The sequence below is a fragment of the Babylonia areolata genome, chromosome 32, assembly GCF_041734735.1.
Source record: "Babylonia areolata isolate BAREFJ2019XMU chromosome 32, ASM4173473v1, whole genome shotgun sequence".
NCBI classification, from domain to species: Eukaryota; Metazoa; Mollusca; class Gastropoda; order Neogastropoda; family Buccinidae; genus Babylonia; species Babylonia areolata.
This window is the reverse complement of record NC_134907.1, coordinates 6,038,843-6,062,986: the sequence shown is the minus strand read 5'-3', so window position 1 is coordinate 6,062,986 and position 24,144 is coordinate 6,038,843. Positions and strand designations below refer to the sequence as shown.

Genomic DNA, 24,144 nt, shown 5'->3' with positions numbered 1-24,144 from the left:
AGTGTGGTTAGTATGAATGGTGGTGTCATCAGCAAAAATCTCACATCATGGTGTGAAGTACAGAGGTAAGTCATTTATGTATATGCAGAATAGGATTGACCCCAAAACAGAACCTTGAGGTAGACCATATTTGATAGATGATAATGAGGAATGAGACCTATCTGCTGATACTATTTGTTTTCTTTCGGACAGAAATGATGATAGGAATTCCAAAGCTTTCAAAGAAAATCCATTAAGCTTTCACTCTTTTAACAGGAATGAATGGTCAGTTACATCAAATGCCTTAGCAAAATCTACAACTAAAACTCAAGTGATTTCGTTATTGTTAATGTTAGTAAGCCATTGGTCAAATAGGTTTGTTAGTGTTGTGTGACATAAACAAAATATAAATTAGTCCAATATACTCAGTAAAGATGACTCTGGACATGTATTTTCAGTAAAATCATTTATTTATCACACAGAAAAGAGGGCTCTGAACATGTGTTTTTAGTTAAATCATTTACCAAACAACTGAAAAATTAATGTAAATTAGGTATAATACAATCAGTAAAGAGAGCTGTGTAGATGCAAACCATTTTAGGTAAATCAGTCATTGTAGCGAAATTGAAATTCGGTCCTGTACACTCACTGAAGAAGGCTCTGGACCCTGAACACGAGGAACATGGGATGGAGCAAGAGATTGAGGTCAGTTTCTGGGTCAAAACTTTAAAGTCCGCCTTCTTTGTCCTCATTCTTCATCCTTTGCACCTCTTGCCCGAGATCAAGAGCGATGGAGTCCTCCTCACTGATGATTACTGGTGCGGGTATTTGGCAACAGCACTTGGCGACTGATAAAACGACACGCTCATAGTGGTTGCCGTTCGTGCTGCACAGTGTCTACTACGAAGGACCTTTTCCGCTGGTGCTGAGCTGGAGTGGAGAGAAGAGGAGCCATCGGTATACAAAGTCTTGGCCACCTGGCGCCAGTTTCTCGCTACATATTTCACAGGTAGTGGCCCACCTGCCTGACTTCCGCATTTCCCTCACGTGACGTGTTGTGTCGCCATCGTCAATGCACGGAGCAAACACACCAGGGTGCTGGTCAGTCAAGTCACAGACTGTCTAAACTCGCCATGACAACCTGCTGTGTCACTGCTATTGATATCTGACAATTGATCAGAATTATTAGGTACTCCTGGGGACGGCACTGGGCGCCATCAGCGATGTCTGACATGACGCTATATCCAGAGAGAAGGCTCCGGGATAAGGTATCTTTGACGGTATACACGATGTCCGGTATATCCGGAGTTAGATGTTCCTGGGGACGGGAAAACATGGCCGGTTTAAGTACATAGTTAAATTATTTGAGAGAGAGAGAGAGAGAGAGAGAGAGAGAGAGAGAGAGAGATGTAGTCTTATATCTAGAGGGATGTTATAAGAATGATTATAGATATTCACATAGCACGGTATATATAGTGTTCATTCTGTTGTTGGCCCGAACAGGAACTGCCTTGACGTGGCCGACTGATTCACGGCGGCGACACCATTGGCAGTGACAGGAGGGCCAGTGGCCGTGCCAGGAGAGGTAACCGTTGTGGTTCCCGTGGCAGAATCGGAATGTGTAGTTGTGTCCCTTCTTTACGAATTTTCAGACGATGGGTTGGGTGCGTTTTGTAATACACTCTCATATTCTTACCTCCTCCCTGTTGTGACAGAGGGCATCCATACCAACGATGTCTGGGGTTGGGTATTGTGGGTACCGTACTCTTTGGGGGTCTGTGTGCTTGTTGGAGTGGGGAAAGGTGTGGTATGTGCTTCACACCTATCCCTCGGTAGTTGTCCTTCCGTTTAAGTTTCTCAAGGTGTCACTGCATTCGGACAAAACAATATGATTTTATGCTACACCACATCTCCTACGTGGATGCCTGACTAACAGTATAAACAGGCCTTGTGTGTATGTGTGTATATTTGTGTACTGATCAGTGGATTTTTTCGACAGAATTTTGCCAGAAGGTAACACTTATGTTGCCTTGGGGTCTTTTTCAGTGCACCAAGTGTGTGCTGGATATGGGACGTCAGTTTATCATCTCATACAAATGACTAGAGGCTCAGTTTGATTTTCCAGTCAAACCTGGCAGAAAGGTTGAGAGCTGGAATCAAACCCTGGCCCTCATAGACACTGTATTGGCAGATACACACGTCTTAACCATTCTGCCACCTTTCTGCCTGTGTTGGCAAGAGTTTTCACAATGTTCCAATTCTGACTGTATCACACACACACACATGCATGCTCTTGTGCATGCCATGTAAGTACCCATTCACACCCACACACACAAATAAACAGATGTACAGTCTGTCATACCAGCTGCCTGGTATATTTTACTGTCAAGTGCATGCTGAGGAGAACTTGGACTGGCAGGAAACCTTGTAATCTATTCGACTCCTGAAAGACAGACTCCATTCTGTTAATCAACCACAGACAAAACTAAACAGTTGTCTGGCTCTGAAGAGAAATCCATTTGATAATACAAGTAACAGACATGACTTTTCATATTTTGCATCACAGCATCAGTGAATCACAACAAAAATAAAAACATCAAATTGCCTTGGTCACAGCTTTTTTTTTTTTTTTTTACCCAAACCACTTTTATTGAAATTACTCATCGTACCACAATACAACCTATACTTCATTTATGCTATTTTTTAAACAGTGAAATTTCACCAATACAACATATACTTTATACTCCTGAACAGTTATAAAATTTCACATGTCTACAATACAAGTAAACATATATTTCATACTTATTAAGTATATTCATTATTCACATTCCTTCCAATCTAAGCAAGACTTTTTTTGGAGGGTGTGTGTGTGTGGAGGGGGGGGGGGGGGGGGGGGTTGTCTTTTTTCCCCCATTTTGTATGTGTGTGGGAAGGTGGGGTTGGGAGATGAATTCTGGAGACAATGCTTCTTTACCTTCAATCAGTACTGAACTAATCACCATTCAGAAAAACCCACTTCTATCATAAATTCATATCAACAATTATTTGATCAACAATATCAAACACTGATGTAATGATCATATATCAAATGTTATAATAATGCAAACAGCACAAAACACTGTAACAAGTTATTAGCTCTCAATATCAATAGTCAGAGTCCCTAAACACCTGCATACTTCATCCCAAAACTCAAACATTTTCATTGCTGGCACTGTGTACGCATGACATTTTAAAGAACTCCACCAGTCCTAATACTAACATTCACCATATCATACCAACAGTTTTTCTGTAAAATGTAATAAATATATATATATATCACCTTTTTTTCCTTTTTAATAATAATAATTAAAAAAAATCTGATGAAGACAAAAATATGAAACCCTTGATGGGCAAAGCAATTCCACTTACGTGAATCAATGCTCAGCTTCAAGTTCAACTTCTCAGCAATTAAATAAAAAAAAGAAAGAAAACTGCACATGTATGTAACCGTCACAAACTTGGTCACATTGTGCAGGAGAGGGGATGAATGGGGAAGAGAGCGATAGCAGGGCTGTGCACCTGAATGAAAGATGAGGGCTGTAGTGGAACAAGGGAAGGAGGGGAGAGGGGAAGAGTCACAGAGCCTGGGGAAAGGGAGATCATGGACACACAGCCAGTCAGCACCACAGCCAGCAAACTGCCCCGCCCACCCTGTCTCTTCAGTCACTACAGCCAGCAAACTGCCCCGCCCACCCTGTCTCTTCAGTCACTACAGCCAGCAAACTGCCCCACCCACCCTGTCTCTTCAGTCACTACAGCCAGCAACTCCACCCACCCTGTCTCTTCAGTCACTACAGCCAGCAAACTGCCCCACCCACCCCTGTCTCTTCAGTCACTACAGCCAGCAAACTGCCCACCAACCCTGTCTCTTCAGTCACTACAGCCAGCAAACTGCCCCACCCACCCTGTCTCTTCAGTCACTACAGCCAGCAAACTGCCCCGCCACCCTGTCTCTTCAGTCACTACAGCCAGCAAACTGCCCCACCCACCCTGTCTCTTCAGTCACTACAGCAGCAAACTGCCCACCCACCCTGTCTCTTCAGTCACTACAGCCAGCAAACTGCCCCACCCACCCTGTCTCTTCAGTCACTACAGCCAGCAAACTGCCCCACCCACCCTGTCTCTTCAGTCACTACAGCCAGCAAACTGCCCCACCCACCCTGTCTCTTCAGTCACTACAGCCAGCAAACTGCCCCACCCACCCTGTCTCTTCAGTCACTACAGCCAGCAAACTGCCCCACCCACCCTGTCTCTTCAGTCACTACAGCCAGCAAACTGCCCCACCCACCCTGTCTCTTCAGTCACTACAGCCAGCAAACTGCCCCACCCACCCTGTCTCTTCAGTCACTACAGCCAGCCCCACCCACCCTGTCTCTTCAGTCACTACAGCCAGCAAACTGCCCCGCCCACCCCTGTCTCTTCAGTCACTACAGCCAGCAAACTGCCCCACCCACCCTGTCTCTTCAGTCACTACAGCCAGCAAACTGCCCCGCCCACCCTGTCTCTTCAGTGACTACAGCCAGCAAACTGCCCCACCCACCCTGTCTCTTCAGTCACTACAGCCAGCAAACTGCCCCGCCCACCCTGTCTCTTCAGTCACTACAGCCAGCCCCACCCACCCTGTCTCTTCAGTCACTACAGCCAGCAAACTGCCCCACCCACCCTGTCTCTTCAGTCACTACAGCCAGCAAACTGCCCCACCCACCCTGTCTCTTCAGTCACTACAGCCAGCAAACTGCCCCGCCCACCCTGTCTCTTCAGTCACTACAGCCAGCAAACTGCCCCACCCACCCTGTCTCTTCAGTCACTACAGCCAGCAAACTGCCCCACCCACCCTGTCTCTTCAGTCACTACAGCCAGCAAACTGCCACGCCCACCCTGTCTCTTCAGTCACTACAGCCAGCAAACTGCCCCACCCACCCTGTCTCTTCAGTCACTACAGCCAGCAAACTGCCCCACCCACCCTGTCTCTTCAGTCACTACAGCCAGCAAACTGCCCCCCCCACCCTGTCTCTTCAGTCACTACAACCAGCCCCACCCACCCTGTCTCTTCAGTCACTACAGCCAGCAAACTGCCCCACCCACCCTGTCTCTTCAGTCACTACAGCCAGCAAACTGCCCCGCCCACCCGGTCTCTTCAGTCACTACAGCCAGCAAACTGCCCCACCCACCCTGTCTCTTCAGTCACTACAGCCAGCAAACTGCCCCGCCCACCCTGTCTCTTCAGTCACACATGACCATTTAGAGAGACCTGGTGCCAGTTGCATTGCTTGGTTCTAACTTTTTGACAGTTACACGTGACTAAATGCCTGCATTGACCAAACTACACCATTGGTTAGTTCCATACTACACACAGTTAATAGTGGGTTACGACCATACTAGGCTCTTCCGTCCAAGCAATGCAACTGGCTGCTGGTACCAGTATTTTGGTTATTTTTGTTGTATTGTAATTGTTGCTATTGTTGTTGTTTCTTTTTTACTGTCTGTTTTGGTGGTTGTTGGTGGTGACATGATACACTGAGTTATTCAACAATTTCAATAACTGGCTGCTTGGAAATATGCACTGAATTTGCTATGTAAGGAGTTTGTGTTTAGATTATGTTTTCTATTGTGTATATTCTAACCATGTGGACAGTTGACATACTGAGAGTGGAGGAGTTAATGTCTGTGAGTCAGGGCAATATGAGGTGATGTTCAGAAAATTTGTTATGAGTTGCGGGAACAATGAGGTCTCCTTGTTACTGACGCCCCAAATCCAGTGTTATGTGGACTGTGTGTGTTTTGTGTGTGCCTCTGTGTGTGTGTGTGTGTGTGTGTCTGTCTGTCTGTGTGTGTCTGTCTGTGTGTGTGAGCATGCATTCAAGTTCACTGATCTGTTGCTGAGGACTGCAAGGCCTGTACACAGAATTGCAAATCAGGTGTGACCAGCTGGTGAGAGAGGAGCTGGAAAAGACAATAGTGTAGCTGTCTTGGAGGACCAGCCTATCTGGATGATGTCACCTTCACTGACAGGAGCAGACCTGACCTGTGCCTGGTTGACCATGGCATTTCAGTAAAAGTCATTGTAGAAGTAACAAACCCTTTCAGTGCCTTTACTGACCAGTGCTGCAAAAGCAAATTTTACAGGTATATGCCAATGTTTCTGTCATTAAATGATGCTGGCTTTCACATGGAAATCTTGTTGATCATCGGTTCACCAGGGACAGTACACAGAAAGGTGGTGCCAGGGCTGATGCAGACGCCATTACCACAGTCACAGAACAAAAGTCTTGCAAAATACCTCTGTGTATCGGTCATGATTGGGTCACTAAAGGCTTGGCAGAGACAAAGTTGCTTAATCAACAGACAATAATAACAACAAATCATCTAAACAACTGTCCTGCTTTCAGCTTGTGCCATGTGATTGTGTACAAGTGGGAGGGGGTGGAAAAGGACATCTGTTTGGCAAAGAAGGTGCCTATGTTTGTGTGTGTGTGTACATGTGTGTGGGGAGGAATGGGGGGGTATGTTTGCATGTGTGCTTGCAAAAAAGTTGCATGTTCACGTATTTAGAATGTATTACTAGCGGTATGCATGCATATTTCAGTGTGTCCCTTATATAGTGGTTGTGCTGCAGTGCCTACTTAAACATGTGTGTGTGTGTGTGTGTGTGTGTGTGTGTGAGTGTGTGTGTGTAGTACATATGTGTGTGACTGCTTATGTGTATAATTTGAATGCCATTAAGCTGAATGTGGTTAGTGTCCATGCTGTTCATGTTCTGGAGCCTGGAAATAGATGAAGTGATCCGAGTCCCTGTCACATGAGAGCATGGATTGCATTTCAATTGCATGTCTGTTCTAACCAGCTAATTGCAATCTAAGTTATTGAGATTGTGTGTGTGTGTGTGTGTGTGTGTGTGGTGTGTGTGTGTGTGTGTGTGTGTGTGTGTGTGTGTGTGCATGCTCACCGACTATTATGTGTCTGTGCAAGTGTGCCAGAACACATCCAATTTTTTCCACATGGTGTGTGTAAACATGTGCCAACATGAATGTCTACCCAAACCCTGATAATCACCTGCAAGGGAAGATAAATAAAAGTTATGTGATTTAACTCTAGCAAGAGTTGTAATGTGAGCAGAGAGCACTGTGTACTGTGAGCATTAGACATGACAACTGTGCAGATGTTTCTTCAAGCTGTAGGACTGGGTAAAAGCCACCGGGCAGTGTGGACAGGTGTGGGGCTTCTCTCCCGTGTGGGTCAGGCAATGGATCTTTAAGTGCACGGACCGGGCAAACCCTTTCCCACAGTTGGCACACATGTAAGGTTTCTCACCCGTGTGGATCTTCTTGTGCCTCTTCAAATGCTCAGTCGCAGAGAAAGCCACCCCACAGACATCACAAGTGTAAGGTTTCTCGCCTGTGTGGGTCCGCTTGTGTCTTTTCAAACCATCAGCACGACAGAAAGCAGTTCCACAAACGTCACAAGTGTAAGGTTTTTCACCTGTGTGGATCCTCTTGTGAATTCTTAAGGGAGCGCTCTCTGGGAAAGCCACTCCACAGATATCACAGATAAAAGGTTTCTCACCCGTATGGATCTTCTTGTGCGTGTTGAGGGTACCGGTCCTTGAGAAAGCCACACCACAGACATTACAGGTGTAGGGTTTCTCCCCAGTGTGGATCCTCTTGTGTTTTTTTAAGGCCCCACTCACCGAGAAAGCTGCCTCACAGACATCACAGGAATAAGGTTTCTCTCCTGTGTGGACCCTTTTGTGTATTTTGAAGTTACCAGCTCCAGAGAATGCTGCTCCGCAGATATCACAAACATAGGGTTTGTCACCAATGTGTACTGTCCGGATGTGTTTCTGTAGAGTGCAGGACGTGTTGAAGCTGGCATGGCACTGGGAACAGCTGTACGGTTTCTCCTTCGTGTGGATTCGCTTGTGTCTCTTCAGCGAGCCAGCCTCTGTGAAACCTTTATGGCAAACATCACACACAAATGGTTTTTGGCCAGTGTGGATCATCATGTGTGTCCTAAGATGGCTAGCTTTCAGAAAATCCTTACTGCACACATCACACACATGCCTTTTCTTCCCTTTCTTCCCCTCTGCTTTGTCAGAGCAGGTGTCTTTCACTCTGTCTTTCCTTCCTTTCCCAGCTCTCTTCCTCCCAGGGTTGTCCAATTTCTTGGTGCCTTGGTTGCCCTGATCAGATGAGAAGAACACGGGCAAAGAATGGAAGGAGGCCACATGAAGCTCCAAGCTGCTGTGCAGAACAAAAGCAGCTGAACAATGCTGACACACATGACTACCATTCCGGGGCAATGGAGACCCAGGAGCGTTGTCTAACTCCGACTGTGAAGTGCCGGAGACAGGTGACACCAGTGGCTCTTCCTTTAGGGACCAGGGAAGTTCCAGCTTCTGTGACAAGAAAAGACCCCATTGTTTTTTGTCATTCACATGTCCAGAACACACCACACCTAGCAAACAATTCACACATTTTCAGTTTGACCTATCTTTCCTTCATTTATTTTCTTTTGGAGCAATTGGCTCAAGTTCCTGATTCTATGGAAAAATAATCAATGCGTTGACTGTGATGTGCACAGTAAAGAGAAAAAGAAACCAGGTGACAACCACACAAGATAAAAGTCTGTCATGATGAACAAACCTGTAAATTCAGACACTTTCTAAATGGCAGATAGCAAACCAGAACCTGGCCCTAGTGGCTTGAAACAGCAGTGTATTACAAAAAAAAAAATCTTGAGACTTTGCCACCCAAATGCTGCAGAAGCTTCACAAGTCATAGATGACAATGGATTCAGTGCTAGGTGTGGCAAAATCATGTAAGATGGTTCGCTTGACAAGACAGAGTGAGTGTGACGATTTGCAGAGAAGAGGGGGTTTGGGGGGGTAGCTGAAGAGCAAGATGTAGTCAGCAAAGGTGAAAAGTGGAACAGGAAGCCCAGTATAGCGCTGTGGCTGTCCCAGAGTTGAACTGAAAGACAAACTTTCCACTTATTCTGAGCAGAAAGGAAGGGACGAAAGAGGTGGAACAAGTTTGTACGAGATATGAAACTTTGGTTTCAGCAAAACACGCCACACATAGTGTAGTGATAGCCTAGAAGTAACGTGTCTGCCTAGGAAGCAAGAGAATCTGAGTGCACTGGTCTGAATCACGGCTCAGTCGCCAATATTTTCTTCCCCTCTACTAGACTTTGAGTGGTGGTCTAAATGCTTGTCATTTGGATGAGACGATAAACCGAGGTCCCGTATGCAGCATGCACTTAGCGCACGTAAAAGAACCCATGGCAACAAAAGGGTTGTTCCTGGCAAAATTCAGTTGAAAAATCCACTTCGATAGGAAAAACAAATAAAACTGCACACAGGAAAAAAAAAAGAAAAAAAATGGGTGGCACTCTCAGTGTAGCGATGCGCTCTCCCTGGGGAGAGCAGCCCAAATTTCACACAAAGAAATCTGTTGTGACAAAAAAGAGAAATACAAATACAGTGATAAAACATGAGGGTCAGCTATTGTCTGCAGGTGATGCATCAACGTTACTCACTCCCCTGCCCTGTGTGCCAAACGGGTCACGGGGAGTGGCAGTCTAGTGCAAAATGCGCCTGGTTTGGAAGCAAGTGTCCACAGGTTTTGAGTCTTCCATGGACCAGGATGTATTCAAAAACTCCTTCCTCTACTGGACCTTCAAGTGGTGGCCTGGGTACCAGTCTTTCAAACGATGACAAACTGAGGTCCTGTGTGTAACACATTCAGAGGACGTAAAAGACCCCATGGTAACACAAAGGTTGTCCCTGCAGAATTCTGAAGGAAAACCCACCATCAAATAGCAAATCAAATGTATCTGCAGACAGGAGAAAAAGGTATGCTGCACTGTGCTCCTCCAAACAGACTTTCCCAAATTTCACACAGAACAAAATCTGTTGTAACCAAATATGTAATACAATACAAAATAACTAATAAACACAGAAGAATCAAGTCCTGAGACACACATTTGTATTAGCAGTAAATTAAATGTGAAGACAGAAACTGCAAAAGAGATGACAAAAAAGAAAAGAAAAAAAAAAAGATGCAAAGACAGTAACAGAAAAGTAATCATAAAAATAATGATGGATATTTATCTAGTGCTCTATCAAAAAAACTGCCCTATGTGCTTTACTAAACACATAATATACATAAAACGTTACATCAATATTACATATAAATATACACCAAAATCTAGCAAACTGTGCACACATGATAAACACAATGCATACATACACACATACATACAAGCACACATTCAAACAGTAGGAGTCCACAAAAAAATCTACAAATTTAGCAGTACTCGGTGAAGTAGGCAAATCCCTAAACTTCTAGTTTCGATTTCTCAAAGAGGAGCAACTGTGTTCGGACAATTCCATATATGCTACACCACATCTGCTGGGCAGATGCCTGATTAGGAGCATAACCCAACACGTTCTGACAGGCTCTGAGCGCATGCAAACAGTGATACATATCTGTGTACCTATAAGAGTGGATTTCTTCTACAGAATTCTGCCAGAGGACAGCACTCTCTTTTTCAGTGCACAAAGTGCATGGAGCAAAGGAGACCTTGGTTTACCTACCATCTCATCCTAATGACTAGACACTCAAACTGATTTTCCAGTCAAACTTGGGAGAAAGGACAAGAGCATGCTGATCTGCTTCCTCTGCGAACAAGTCCATCATCTGATCGGTGACATAAAGCATGAAAAAATTAAATACTTGTCCTTCCTGTCTTTTGCACATTCAACCCTGGGTTTCATGCTGCTGTCTAAACCATGGCAGTAATCTGTGACAACAGTTCTCTGGTGTCCACAGTCATACCCCCTTCCACACCCTCTGACTGGCCTAGGACCTATCATCCTATACCAGTCTTCTCCTTCTTACCTCCACACTCCTCTTCTCAACTAGATGCACATACCTGCTTCTCTCTCTGCCTGTTACTGTCAGCCCTCAAACTTGATGTCCACTATGCTATATGAGACTGAACAATGTTGCTGTCAAACATTTCATCACTGTCATTGTGTAACCTTCATGATCAAAACACACGGTCACTGTAGTTTTGGATGCGACAAAATCATCCTACTGGGTGTTTCCAGTATTTTGCACATGCAGATACACACATATATACTCACAATGATGAAATCTTCCTGCAGGTTTCTAGAATGCTGTCTCATTTCATCTGTCGTTTGTGTCGGTAATAGTACCTGGAGGAAAAAAAAACAAATGAATATACCTTCACCATCATTTGTTTAAAACAGTTTACAGCATGATAATCAGCAATGTAAATTGTAACACAAGCTTTTTTTTTTTTTTTAACCTTTACATTTGTAGGGACCTTTGACTTCTTCTTTAACCCATCAGTAAACAGCAAACTGTTAATACACACTAACAATTTCAAAAATGAAATAATAACCTTCATTCTACAGACAGATTTTATAGAAATATGAATGCGAGTATACATGTACACCGGCACTTTCACAGTATTAGGTGAACACTGAGATTATCAAAGGTGCATGTATCTGCAGCATAATCTAATATTTTTTTCAATGGAATGATAGTAATACAGACTTATTTTTTATGAATACATGAATATTGTATTTAATGACAGTGAGCTTGCTCAAGTAAGTTGTAAAATTTACACAGGTCGTTTGGTTTATCTTCTCTCTTTGATAATAACAGATAGTACATATATCATTATATGGCACAAACTCCCCATGTAATGGGCTCTTAGCATCTTACATGAAACAACACATACAGTTCTTCTTCATCCGTGGGCTGCAACTCCCATGGTCACTCGTATGTACACGAGTGGGCCTTTTACATGTTATGTATGACCGTTTTTATCCCGCCATGTAGGCAGCCATACTCCGTTTTTGGGGATGTGCATGCTGGGTATGTTCTTGTTTCCATAACCTACCGAATGCTGACATGGATTACAGGATCTTTAACAATGTGTGTATTTGATGTTCTGCTTGCGTATACACATGAAAGGGGCTCAGGCATAAGTAGGTCTGCACATATGTTGACCTCGGAGATAGGAAAAATCTCCACCCTTAACCACCAGGCGCTGTTATGGAGATTCGAACCCGGGACCCTCAGATTGAAAGTCCAACACTTTAACCATTCGGCTATTGGTGCCCATCAACACATATACAATAGTGCATTATAACATACCTCTGCACATGAAAAAAACCAATGCATATATGTGCATCTATAAACCAAGACAATACTACAAATGGCATGTATAAACACACACACACACACACACACACACACACACACACACACACAAAATACCCTACACACGCACACACACACACGCTCACGCACACACATACACCCGCGCACACAAACATCAACCCACAGACACACACACACACTACATGATGACTTCAGTAGAGGGCAAAGTGGTGTGGGTAGGAGGAGGAAGAATGCAGACAATTAGCTGTGATCATCACACCCAAAGGCCTGTTTGAACAGATGGGTTTTCAAGTTCGTTTTCAAAGAGGACAGTGTTCGTAAGTGACGGAGATCCAGAGGAAGAGAATTATTTCTGGATAAAACATTCATTAATTTAATGTTAATGAAACTGACACAATTTTCTTGAAATCTTTTTTTTTTTCTTCCCCCCCCCTCCCCAATTTCTTGTGTGGATAATGTGACGTTACTGTTACTGTTCAACAGTGTTCAGAACTTCTTTTTTTTATACAATTTAAATGGAAGTGGATAGTATGGCATTTGATGTCTTGACTACTCTAAATGGAAATCAACTGTCTCATTCAGTAAATCCATGTTAACAATGTCCAAACACCACTGTACAATATTACAGTCATCTGGATGGGCTATTTTGCTGTTTGAATATCCATAGTAAATTGATGTCAAACAGTTTATTATTATCATTATTAACTCTGTTGCAAACACTGCAACACAGGGCCATGTCAGGGCTGAAAAAAAACATCACATCAAGAGATGATCAATCCATCACAGCCTGAAAAGCAAGAAAAAAGAAAAAGAAAATCTGGCACAAGTATTATCATATTCAATAAATCAATTTTCTTCCTCAAGGCCAGACTAACTGCACTGGGTTACGCTGCTGGTCTGGCATCTGCTTGCATATGTGGTGTAGCATATAATATGATTTTGTCTGAACAGTGACACATCCTTGAGAAACTGAAACTGAAACTAAACTGAATAATTCAAGCAGATCAACCAACGATATGTCTGTGGTGTTGACCCACTCTGTCAATTTTTTACCAGAGTACTGAAAAATTAAGCTGGACACAAACATCATGCAAAACAGGCATACAAAACTCAAAAATCTTAGGAGGCAGAAAACAAAGAATACAACAGGAACAAGAATGCTCAATTATCAAGTCAAGAATAAAACAAAAAATTATTGGACTTTATTATAGAAAAAAAATATAGGTGATTGGAAAAAAAAAAGATATGAAAGGAAGAAATAATAGAAAGAAAAGGAAAAGGATAGAAACAAAGAGAGAGACTGAGAAGTTTCAGGCACGGAATTTCCAGAAGACATGGATACTGTTTAAAGTGAGAGAGCCCTTAGCAAGCCCAAGAAGGAAATATAGACTGTTGAAAATTAGAAAAATATTCATCTGCAATAGTGCATATAAAAAGTAAATATATACTATAGTGATAGTGATGCAACAAATTGCCAGACAAATACATGGAAACAAAAGACATTACGGCAGAATGCATGGTTTGCTATCAGTGTGTGTGTGTGTGTGTGTGTGTGTGTGTGTGTGTGTAAAGTCTGTAAACATTTTTTTTGAAAGGCTTTAAAGGAATTCCCAGAAAGTGGTATATCTGACTGGTACGTACTGACATGCTAATCATTAAAGGATCTGTGACCAGTCCTTTCCTTTTCAGTGTGAGGCTTTCAATAAAGAAAAATGACTTCCAAGCAGATCTTCATAAGCTATGTGACATTCACAAATTCAATTCACTGACTCAAACAAAGGAAACTTCTATTAAACAAACAAACAAAACAAGAGAGGGAAGGCCTTCAAGACTCAGTTGTGATACAATACATGGTTTATCCAATAATTGAATCATGTGGGGGAAGGGGGGGGGGTAAAAAAAAAGTATAATGTGTTCTGTATTGAATATCATTAAGCTTGAAGAGAAAAAAGGTACCAGTGCAGGAACGAACCACTTATGTTCTGTTCGGAAGCAAGACCTACCACAGGGCCAAAACACATCTGATGACTAGCACTGAAAGTTTCTTACTTGTTACTTACAATAAATTGATGACTGTATTCAAAATGATACCATCATTTAAATCATGTTAATTTGGTGTACTGGTAAAGGAGACGTTGCCATCGCCTCAGGCACACCATGTTGCTGCTTTCTTCAGATCTGCTGTTTTCTTCAGATCTGAGCAGACCAGGTATATTACAGAAACTGGGAGGTGCTGCTGATTCTTTTTTTTTTTTCTTTTCTTTTTTTCCCTAATGTTCATTCTAGTTAATTCTGTATTTAGTTAAAAATATTCACATGGAGTAAACACACTGATGGTGCAGTTAGTATCTTTCTATGTGTCCTATCCAGAGTTTGCATTAGTTTTCTTTTTTAATTGTGAACAAGAAAACGATGTCATGCCATCTTCAAACCCAAACAAACATTCAGGCAACTAACTGGGGTGAGCACAATAATTTTTCTGGATCTGGAGCCTCAACGAAATAAACCATTCATGATCCAGAAATATGGTTTAATCCAGAGGACTAACAACTATCATTGGTATGACTGTAAACACACACACACACACAAACACACACACAAATACACACAGCCGAACACCAGGTTATTACAGATTCACTTTGTTTACACAAGTGAGACCTTAACAACAAAAAGATTCTATTTTTTTAATTTTTTATCTCCTACTGATTATACTACTTATGCAGATAGTTGTTTACTTGTTTTTTAAGCATTAAAAGTGTATACTGACACAATAATTTGATAATACAGATCAGCTCAAATAGTTAATGAAAATACATGCACATTATATTATACAGATCTTGTGTTGTATTATTTTCCTGCCACATTAAATTCCTCAATGTGAAATCCTGGCTGCTCCTTCTCCGTTTTTCTGTCTGCAAGAGTGCATTTTATTGGTTTTGCCTTACAAAGAGGAATTTTCTGAAGAATTTTGCCAGGTGCAACTCTCCTGTTGCCATGGATTCTATTCATGCGCAAAGTGCATGATGCAAACAACACCTCAGTTTATCACCACATCTGAGTGAAAGACAATAAATTTTTATGTATTAATGGTATGTTTGATGAATGGTCAAAAAGATTTCACTAAATGGAACAGTGCAGTTAGGTGCACATTTCTAAGCATTTAACTTGCTCTATGAATATGAAGAATTCATTGGTGGGATAACTGACTTTTGCAATACTGAAAAGTTTGCAGCTAAGTTTTGTCCCTTCAGAAGCCATTCATTCTTCCACTATGTTGTTTACTTGTTATGTCCCCATGTGTTTTGGAGACACATGAAACTGAAACTGAAGGCTAGCATGCTGAACAAGATGTCAGCTGTATACAGTGTGTTTTTATATTGAAACAAAGTCAAATGTAGGGTTTTTTCCCCCTTTCAAATCACCAAAATGCCAATATGGAAATTTGTGCAACACAGAAGTATCCATGCATAATTTCTGCTGAATTTTCATCCAGCATGAAGACCCATGCAGTAATGGCATAGAGGTAACTCGTCTGAGAGCATACTGGTTCAAATCATGGCTCAGCTGCCAATATTTTCACCCCCTCCACTAGACCATGAATGGTAGTCTGGACGCTAGTCATTCGGATGAGACGATAAACCGAGGTCCCATATGCAGCATGCACTTTGCGCATATAAAAGAACCCACAGCACAAAAGGGTTGTTCCTGGCAAAATTCAGTAGAAAAATCCAATTTGATAGGAAAAACAAATAAAACTGCATACAGGAAAAAATACAAAAAAATGGGTGGCGCTGTAGTGTAGCGACACGCTCTCCCTGGGGAGAGCAGCCTGAATTTCACACAGAGAAATCTGTTGTGACAAAAAAAGAAATACAATTCTCTCGGGTTGTTTCACAAACATCTCAAATGTTCTCCTCTTGTAACCACCTCCACCTTCAAAAAGAAATATATAATTATATTCAAAAAGAGAAAACATAACAGCCCCACAAAGCTTATGAATAAAAATCATGAAGAAAAGTTTTACACACCTCTTTGTCATCTTCTGGTCTGTTCCTGTCGTCATCCCTGCAGGAGATGGATTGAGATCTGACATCATCCTGTGGTGCTATCATCACAACCTCTGTAAGTGTGTCAGACTGCATGTAACTGCTGTTGTCAGCAACCATTACAGTCTGCACATCACTACTGTTGCCTGTTATGTCTAGTTCTGCCTTGATGATACCACTGTTTGGTGCCACTGATTCAGTCCGCAGGTCACTGCTGATGGTTGTTGCGCCTGTTTCAATTTCCATGTCACTGCCAGTGTCTGGTTCTGTCTTGATCCTATCGCTGCTGCTATTTCCCCTGACAGATACAGTCGGGGAATCCAAGTCTGTTTCTGCCTGCCTACCAGGCCACAAGTTTGTCTCAGTGCAGTCAGAATTCACGGAATTCCCTGAAGAAGCTTCTTCTTCTTCAGGAACTTCAGTGAGTACAGCACAGATGGAAGATCCACATCTGATGTCCCCTTTCCCTTCTCTGGTGTCTACTGACGGGTTCTGGTCAGGAGTCTGGCTTGTTGCTGGGTAGTCATTAACTGGTTCAGTTTTAATGACTGTCAGTGGGTTTGATTCAGACAAGGGGTCAGCGTCTGAGGGGCTCCTGGGGTCAGACTCTGAGGCTTGGCTGGCTGCACCAACACTTTTTTCACACAAGTCATGTGTCATACCTGCAACAGCACAACAGAATTCTGAATATCAACGATTAAATTGGAAATAACTTGTGCATCCAACGGCTCTCCATTCACACAACACAGTTTCTCAAAGTTCACAGTCTAGTCTGATGCACATCATAAACATGAACAAAACATGAACATGAATAAAATTACAGAAAGTAAAATGTATCAAGCTTGATACAAACAAAAGTACTAAAATACAGCAACTTGATTTGTCACTCAGTTTCAGCATCAAGGAGGTGTCAGAGCATGTGGACAGATCCATATATGCTGCACCACACCTGTTGTAAAAAAAAAAAAAAAAAAAAAAAAGTTAATAAAGAAAAAGTGCTCTCCCATTGCAAGGGAATTTCAAGGATTCATGGGTAAAAAGGCCCCAACTAATTCTATCACAAAAGCTGTGGGAGATACAAAAAGAAAGCAAATATTTTAAAGGAATATGAATGTGGATTCTGATTCAAGTTTTTTTCCCAATTATTTTGATTGTAGATAACTGTTCCTGCATTTGAAAGTAATAATTTTTGTGCATCAAAAGTCTATTTCCACCTCCACAGAATGACCTCCAAAAAAGAAAACAAACAAAACACAACTGGAAATGGTATGCTTGTTGTCATATTATACAAAGAGAAGTAATTAAACTTGTTTTATAAGTTCATTAAAACAAATAAAAACTCTTTTGGTCATGTAAGTGAATAGCTGTCCCAACAATAACGAAAGTGGGAAAAGTCTACATAAAAGGTCTATCATGTTATCAGAAACTGAGCAGTCAAGCTTTTTGACAGATAACACTTACTCCCTCCCCCAGCTCTCCACCCCCCCACCCTCCCCTCCCCCAGGTTTAGTTTAGTGGGCTGATTAAAGTGTCTGTTGTGCATCCATTTTGCCTCCTCTACAAAGTCATCCATCTGATTCAGTGACAAAAAGTGTGATTCTGTGACAAAAAGTGTGAAAAAATAAAACATGTGTTTCACATCCACACATATTAAAATTCTTTATTGAATGAAAATCACAGATTACTAGCTGTTGTCTGTTTCCAGCAGTGTTCAGTGACAGAACATTTCACGGATGGCCACGTTCCCTTTTGTGCCCTGTAACTGGCATATGACCCATCATTTTACATCACTTATCTCCCTCCCTCTTCCAACACTACTCTGCATGTACCCTGTGAATCACTGTGTGTGTGTGTGTGTGTGTGTGTGTGTGTGTGTGTGTGTGGTCTATAATCCCCCAGGTCTGTTTTTATCCAGGCTTGTATTTGTTTCATGATAATGCAGTTTTTGGTAGTGTCCCGAATTGGTCACTGGTCAAAAGCAGTGAAAAATAATACATAAAATGTACTCAAGATACAAAACCATATTTATATTCAAACTCCAGCTGCACACTTTTTGGTAGCTATCTGCATTGGTCAGTGAATAGTCAAACTTGGCCAAGAAGTCTTAGAAAACCTTGGAACACATAGAAAATGTTTTAATTGTCTAAACTGCTATCATGTTCCGTCATCCGGAACCATGTCTTTTGTCAGGAACACTATAGTGTTCCATCGTCCAGAGAGAGTTAACACTTTTTTTTTCATTGAATCAGATGGTTGACTTGTTTGAAGTGGTGGCATGCCAGATGCACAACAGACACTTTAATCAGCTCACGTGCAACTCGAAGGGAGCGAATGTCATCAAAGAACTTCACCCTCTCACTTGCGACAGCCCTTAGCTGTCAAAAAGCTTGCCAGCTCAGTTTCTGAGACCGTGATTGACCTTTTACACTGATATAACCACCTTTGTCATTGCTGGGAAAGTGATTCATTTCCATATCTACACAAGCTGTGATTTTTTTTTTTTTTTTTTTTTAACTTATAGCCTGTTTTAATTTCTTCTACAGGTATAATCTGACAATAGGCATGCTATTTCTAGCTGTATTTTTTCTTTTCTTTATGGATGTCATTATCAAGAGGTTGAAATTGACTTTTTTGTTGCACAAAAATTAATATTCTGACTTTAAATGCCTGAACAGTTATCTACAATCACCCTGATTAGGAAAAAAAAGCCCAGATGCAGAATCTACATTCATTTTCCTTCACAAAATATTTACTTTCTTTCTGTATCTCCCAAAGACTGTGCACTTTTTTTTTCTTTTCTTTTTTTTAAATCTATTACCCCCGAATCCTCAAAATTCCCTGGCAAGGGGAGAGCACTTTTTTTCTTCTTTTTTTTAAATACAAAATTCTCTGGCACTCAACTGGTTAGTGAAGTTCCTTAAGTGCAGTTTTGAGCATTTTCAAATAATGCAACCATTTTTAGCAATACATCTTGAGCATACAGAGGCACCCTCTTGTGGAAAAAAAAGATGACACTGACCTGAATGTTGATTTTGTTTCATCAATTGTGGTTTCACATCTTCACGGTCACTGAGCTCAACCTTCACCTTCATCAGTTCTTGCGGATCCAGGGATGCCATTTGGTCTGATTGTCTGAACACATATCACACCCATGTAAAATCTTCTACACAGTTTTAATCAATATTTGCTTATGAATACATTTCATAAAAATAAAAATGGAGGTGTAAGTTCTGGTGCCATGAGCAGCAAAGTGGGCCCATTACCAACTTTTGCAACTGTATCATGAAATGGCCATACAGAGAATGGATCTTAATCTTCACAGTGCTTCATTATTTACCCACTTATTCCTGTGCTGTGGGTCTGTCATACCCATACTCACTATAGAGTCAATTTTTGCAGTGCTCCCATATCTGTATGTATCTTGGGTCCGTTGGGATACAAACTCTGCTATCCAGGAAGGCTGCTTTTCTCCTTGAAATACAGTGGCAGGAAATGTTTGTTGCTCCTGACAGTGCCAACAACAGCTCACTGTAGACTAGCAATTCACCTAACTCTATATCAGCAAGAGTGGAGTTCAATGACAACATTCCTTGCCAATTCAACCTGACTGATCCTTCCCACTTTATCAAGGTTTGGGGCAGCATCAGCAGCACAAAACAGTTCTATTTCTTTGTTATACATTGCTACAACCAATCAAAGCATCAATACAATATTGGTTTCACCATTGGTTTTAAGACATGCCATGTTTGTCCAATGTTGGTAAATCTTATATGTGATAAATTATCTGATGTCAGACAGAATTTGAATGTAGACACAGGGTCACTTAGTCTGGCATCATTGAAGATGAACTGTGGGTGGTTTGTAGTATTTCTAGTCGCAGGTGGTGGTGCTGAAAAGTACTGCCATCCTCATAAGGAATATCTTCCCCAATTCAACTTCATGCTCAGAGTCTGAGCTGCTGCCTTTGGAAAAAGGCTGCAAACCAGGCAGCGTGTCCAGAGCAACAGGATGCAACTCTGTGTTCGTGTGTATTCAACACATAAACACCAAAACATATTTCCACTGCATTCATATTAATAGTCACACTCACATACATACACAGAGAGAAAAAGAAAGAGAGAGAGAGAGAGAGAGAGAGAGAGAGAGAGAGAGAGAGCAGAGGCTTTCTGATCAATGATGACTGCATCATCAACGCTGGCACAAACGCTGACATGCAATGCTGTGCTGACAAGTCTTCCACTGCCAGCATAAACTTTGGCCTCACAATAAACACAAAGACAGAGTGCTGCATCCAACAGATCCATGGAGACCTTATGCTGAGCCCCACATAATTAACAGTCAATAATCAGTGACTCAATGTAGTGAATAAGTTCACCTATCAAGTACCATCACTGACAATAAAGTGAGTGCCAGAATTGGGAGAGAAGGTGAAGCCTTTGGCAGACTTCATGCCAGCATCAAGAACACAAGAGACATCAGTCGACAGACTCAGCTAAAGGTGTACAGAACTGTCACTTTTCCAACATGCCTGTGAAACTTGAACAATACACAAACATCATGCCAAGAAGCTAAACTGCTCCCACACATCCTGCGGACAAGACACCAGACACCAAGGTGAATGCTCAAGCAGATCTGATGAGATCTGTCCAGCATCCACACCACCCAGATGTAGTCCCAGCTTTGCTGGGCTAGACATGTGGTTCACATATCAGACTACCAGCTACCCAAGATATTTTAATTTTGGTAAGCTTCAACCAGAACTGCAGTCAAATGGTGGTCAAAAGAAATGCTACAAAGACTGAAACATTCAATAAAAGTATTCTGAATATACCCTGACACCTGGGGAAAAACTGTCAAGGATCATGCAAAGTGGCACCACTCTATCCATAAAGGCACCAAAATATAAGGAAAACAGAACATCTGCAGCACAGCAAAAAAACAAACAAAAAACAAAACAACAACAACAACAACAACAAAAACAGGCCAGAAAAGTTTTAACTGGCAACCCTCAGGAAGTTTTAACCCTAGTTGTAACCAAACATTCCATGCATGAAGCAACATTATCAGCCAACTCTGCACCCACAGACTATCAAAGCACTAGGATGACTAGAGTGGTCCTTATTGGATCAACAAACAAAAGGTCTTACACACAATGATGTGAATATATGGTGTCAGCTTTTTGTTGGCCATCTCTTGTAAATTGTTTGCCGAACAATATTAGTGCTCCAAAAAGTGTGAGACCCACAATGTAACAAAACGGAAAGTCTTTATCAATAAAATTATGTCCTTTAGAAAGTGTGGCTCTGTGAGGTGCATAAAGTTGGAATAAGAGTTGTTATTTTCAAGTGCCTAGAAAGTAAGGCTCTGGCTCAACATGATCTCCAATGAGGACCTAATGCTCAGAACCGCACTCATATGGGCGCCGAAGGGGAAAAGAAACTGTGGAATAGGACAATGGAAAGAGAGGTGGAAGCCAAGGCCTGACACAACAGAAAACCCTTCGAACAGCAGCTGACAGAGACTAGTGGTGCTCCCTTGCCATCGCTTCATGCACCAGACTGTGCAGAGAGGGCTGAATGATGATTGCAAATCCTGCCAGCTCTCACACAATGAAGTTGAAACAGCAATGTGCTATGCACTTGTACAGCATAAATCACCACAGAAAATTGTTTGGCATGGCTGGCTGAGAAGCTGCTCAACTCAGGATTTCACAGTTTAATTCTGGCATGTTAATTACACAGGTCAGCTAAAGCTTTGAATATGCATCCCACAAGTTTTGATCATCATGTTACAAATTACAACTTCAAGTCCATCAACTGCTTTGTTTCATCTTTGATAACAGTTATTCATAAGATCAAAATGGTGTCATAAACACTGACACAACTAGTTTTGCTTTGATTTCTTTGTTGTTGTTTTTCAAATTGTGATACACCCTTTCAGCTACCATCCATTGTTTTATTTCACTTAAATTTTTTCCAAAAACTGAACTCAGCTAGTTCTGGCTATGGTACTTAGTATTTTAGTTCTTACGTTTTTTATCATTTCAGTATTTTAGTTCTTACGTTTCTATTTTCTCCTTTACTTTTATTCTAACGCAATGTGTACTTTTACAGTCCTGAGCAGTCAGCACACTATCAGCATTTCACTTCAGCTTTGCAAAATAAAATTTGGTAATGGCTTTGTTGTTTATTTCCATGTTAATCAGCACATCAGTCATGTAACAGCTAGGTTGTTCCACAGTTAACATTGGCACATAGTCTGTACACACACACACACACACACACACACACACACAATTTAAACCCTGTCACATACCAAAGACTGAAGAGTGTGAGAACAATACAAATAAATTGCAAATATTTTGTGGGAACCTATGGGGGTGGAAGAAGCTGGTGTTTTTCACGACACTTTTATTTTGAAAATGGCCCATTGTTTTTGTCTGAAACGGTCACATGAACCACAGTATTTTGAACCATACACACTAATATAAATTATCATGTCTAAGTTTGAACTGAACCTGAACTCAGTGTTAAAATATTCACAGAACATTAACAAAATTTACTACGAATACTAGTTAACAGGGCACAACTGAAACTAAAATTCAGAATATTTGACAATAAGCAATATCCACAATTTTCCCCCTCGGAACGGAATGAGTAGTGTTAATATCAAGACGTGGACGTAATCGGAAAGAATATATATAAATATATGAAAATCATATTGTTATATTATTATCTATCTCGATATTTCACTCCATCATAAGTTTTGATGATTGAGGTCAACGATCAGAATCAATCCATGTTCTTCTTCTTTCCCTTCTCTACCGCCTTCATCATAGTGAAGATTCTGTAATTGTTCTGCACTAACAAACACGGACATAGACGAATGTGGACAGTGGAAATCTCTCAACTGGGCAACACCATCATATTAAAGCAAACCAAATTCAAAACCCTATCGTAACAATATCCGAACTCACAGTTTTCTTGACCAAATGCACCAAATGTACGTCAAATGAAACAAGTTCTCGTACTGACTCGCGATTTTGCACGAGTTGGTTGGTGCGGGCTCAGCCCGATACCCCCCCGTGTCGATACTCCCCCGAGTCGGGAGCGTGTCGATACTCCCCCGTGTCAATACTCCCCCGTGTCGATACTCCCCCGTGTCAATGCTACCCCGTACACACACACGTATGTGTGTGTGTGTGTGTGTGTGTGTGTGTGTTGTTGTTGTTGTCTTCTTCTTCAGTTTTGCGTCTTTTAGCCAAAAGTGTTATTTGACAAAGATAGGGGGGAAAAGACGGCTACTGGTGAAGGTAACTGCAAGTGTGTGTGTGTGTGTGTGTGTGTGTGTGTGTGTGTGTGTGTGTGTGTGTGTGTGTTGGATAATCATAATTGGTGAAATTTTGATTAAAAAATGAGATTACAATAAAACATCATTAGAACGAAATGCTAATGATAACAGTAAGCGAACTTGACTAATCAAAGATTTGAATCGGTATGATTAAGCGTTAATAAGCAATATAATATAATGCGATTAGCAACATATAAACAGGTAAAAAAAGATTTTAATTAATTGTATGATTTATTTAAGGCATATGGTTTTGAGGGGTGGGGTTATGCGTCAGTGTTTGCATGGATTTTTCACGGTTTTCGATTCTTTTTATTGATTGTTTTCACACCGTCACACACACACACACACACACACACACACACACACACACACACACACACACACACACATACATAGCGTTTTGCCGCTGTCAGGTTTAGCACGGATAATTCATGTTACATAATTTGTAATACATAAAATAAAGAAGGCAATTAATCAGTTGTATGTAGCAATTACTGCTCGTTGCATTTAAA

General features: G+C 41.5%; 1 protein-coding gene across 1 annotated transcript; it reads right to left on the bottom strand.

Annotated features, from left to right (window-relative positions):
• Window positions 1–5,195: 5,195 nt before the first annotated feature.
• LOC143276448 (uncharacterized) lies at window positions 5,196–23,341 on the bottom strand. The gene is made up of 5 exons (XM_076580941.1): window positions 23,259–23,341; window positions 19,302–19,414; window positions 16,265–16,944; window positions 11,168–11,239; window positions 5,196–8,413 (listed from the first exon to the last, which is right to left on the bottom strand). The coding sequence occupies exons 2-5, from the start codon at window positions 19,399–19,401 to the stop codon at window positions 7,157–7,159; spliced, it is 2,109 nt and encodes a 702-aa protein (XP_076437056.1). The 5' UTR covers window positions 19,402–19,414; window positions 23,259–23,341; the 3' UTR covers window positions 5,196–7,156.
• Window positions 23,342–24,144: the final 803 nt, after the last annotated feature.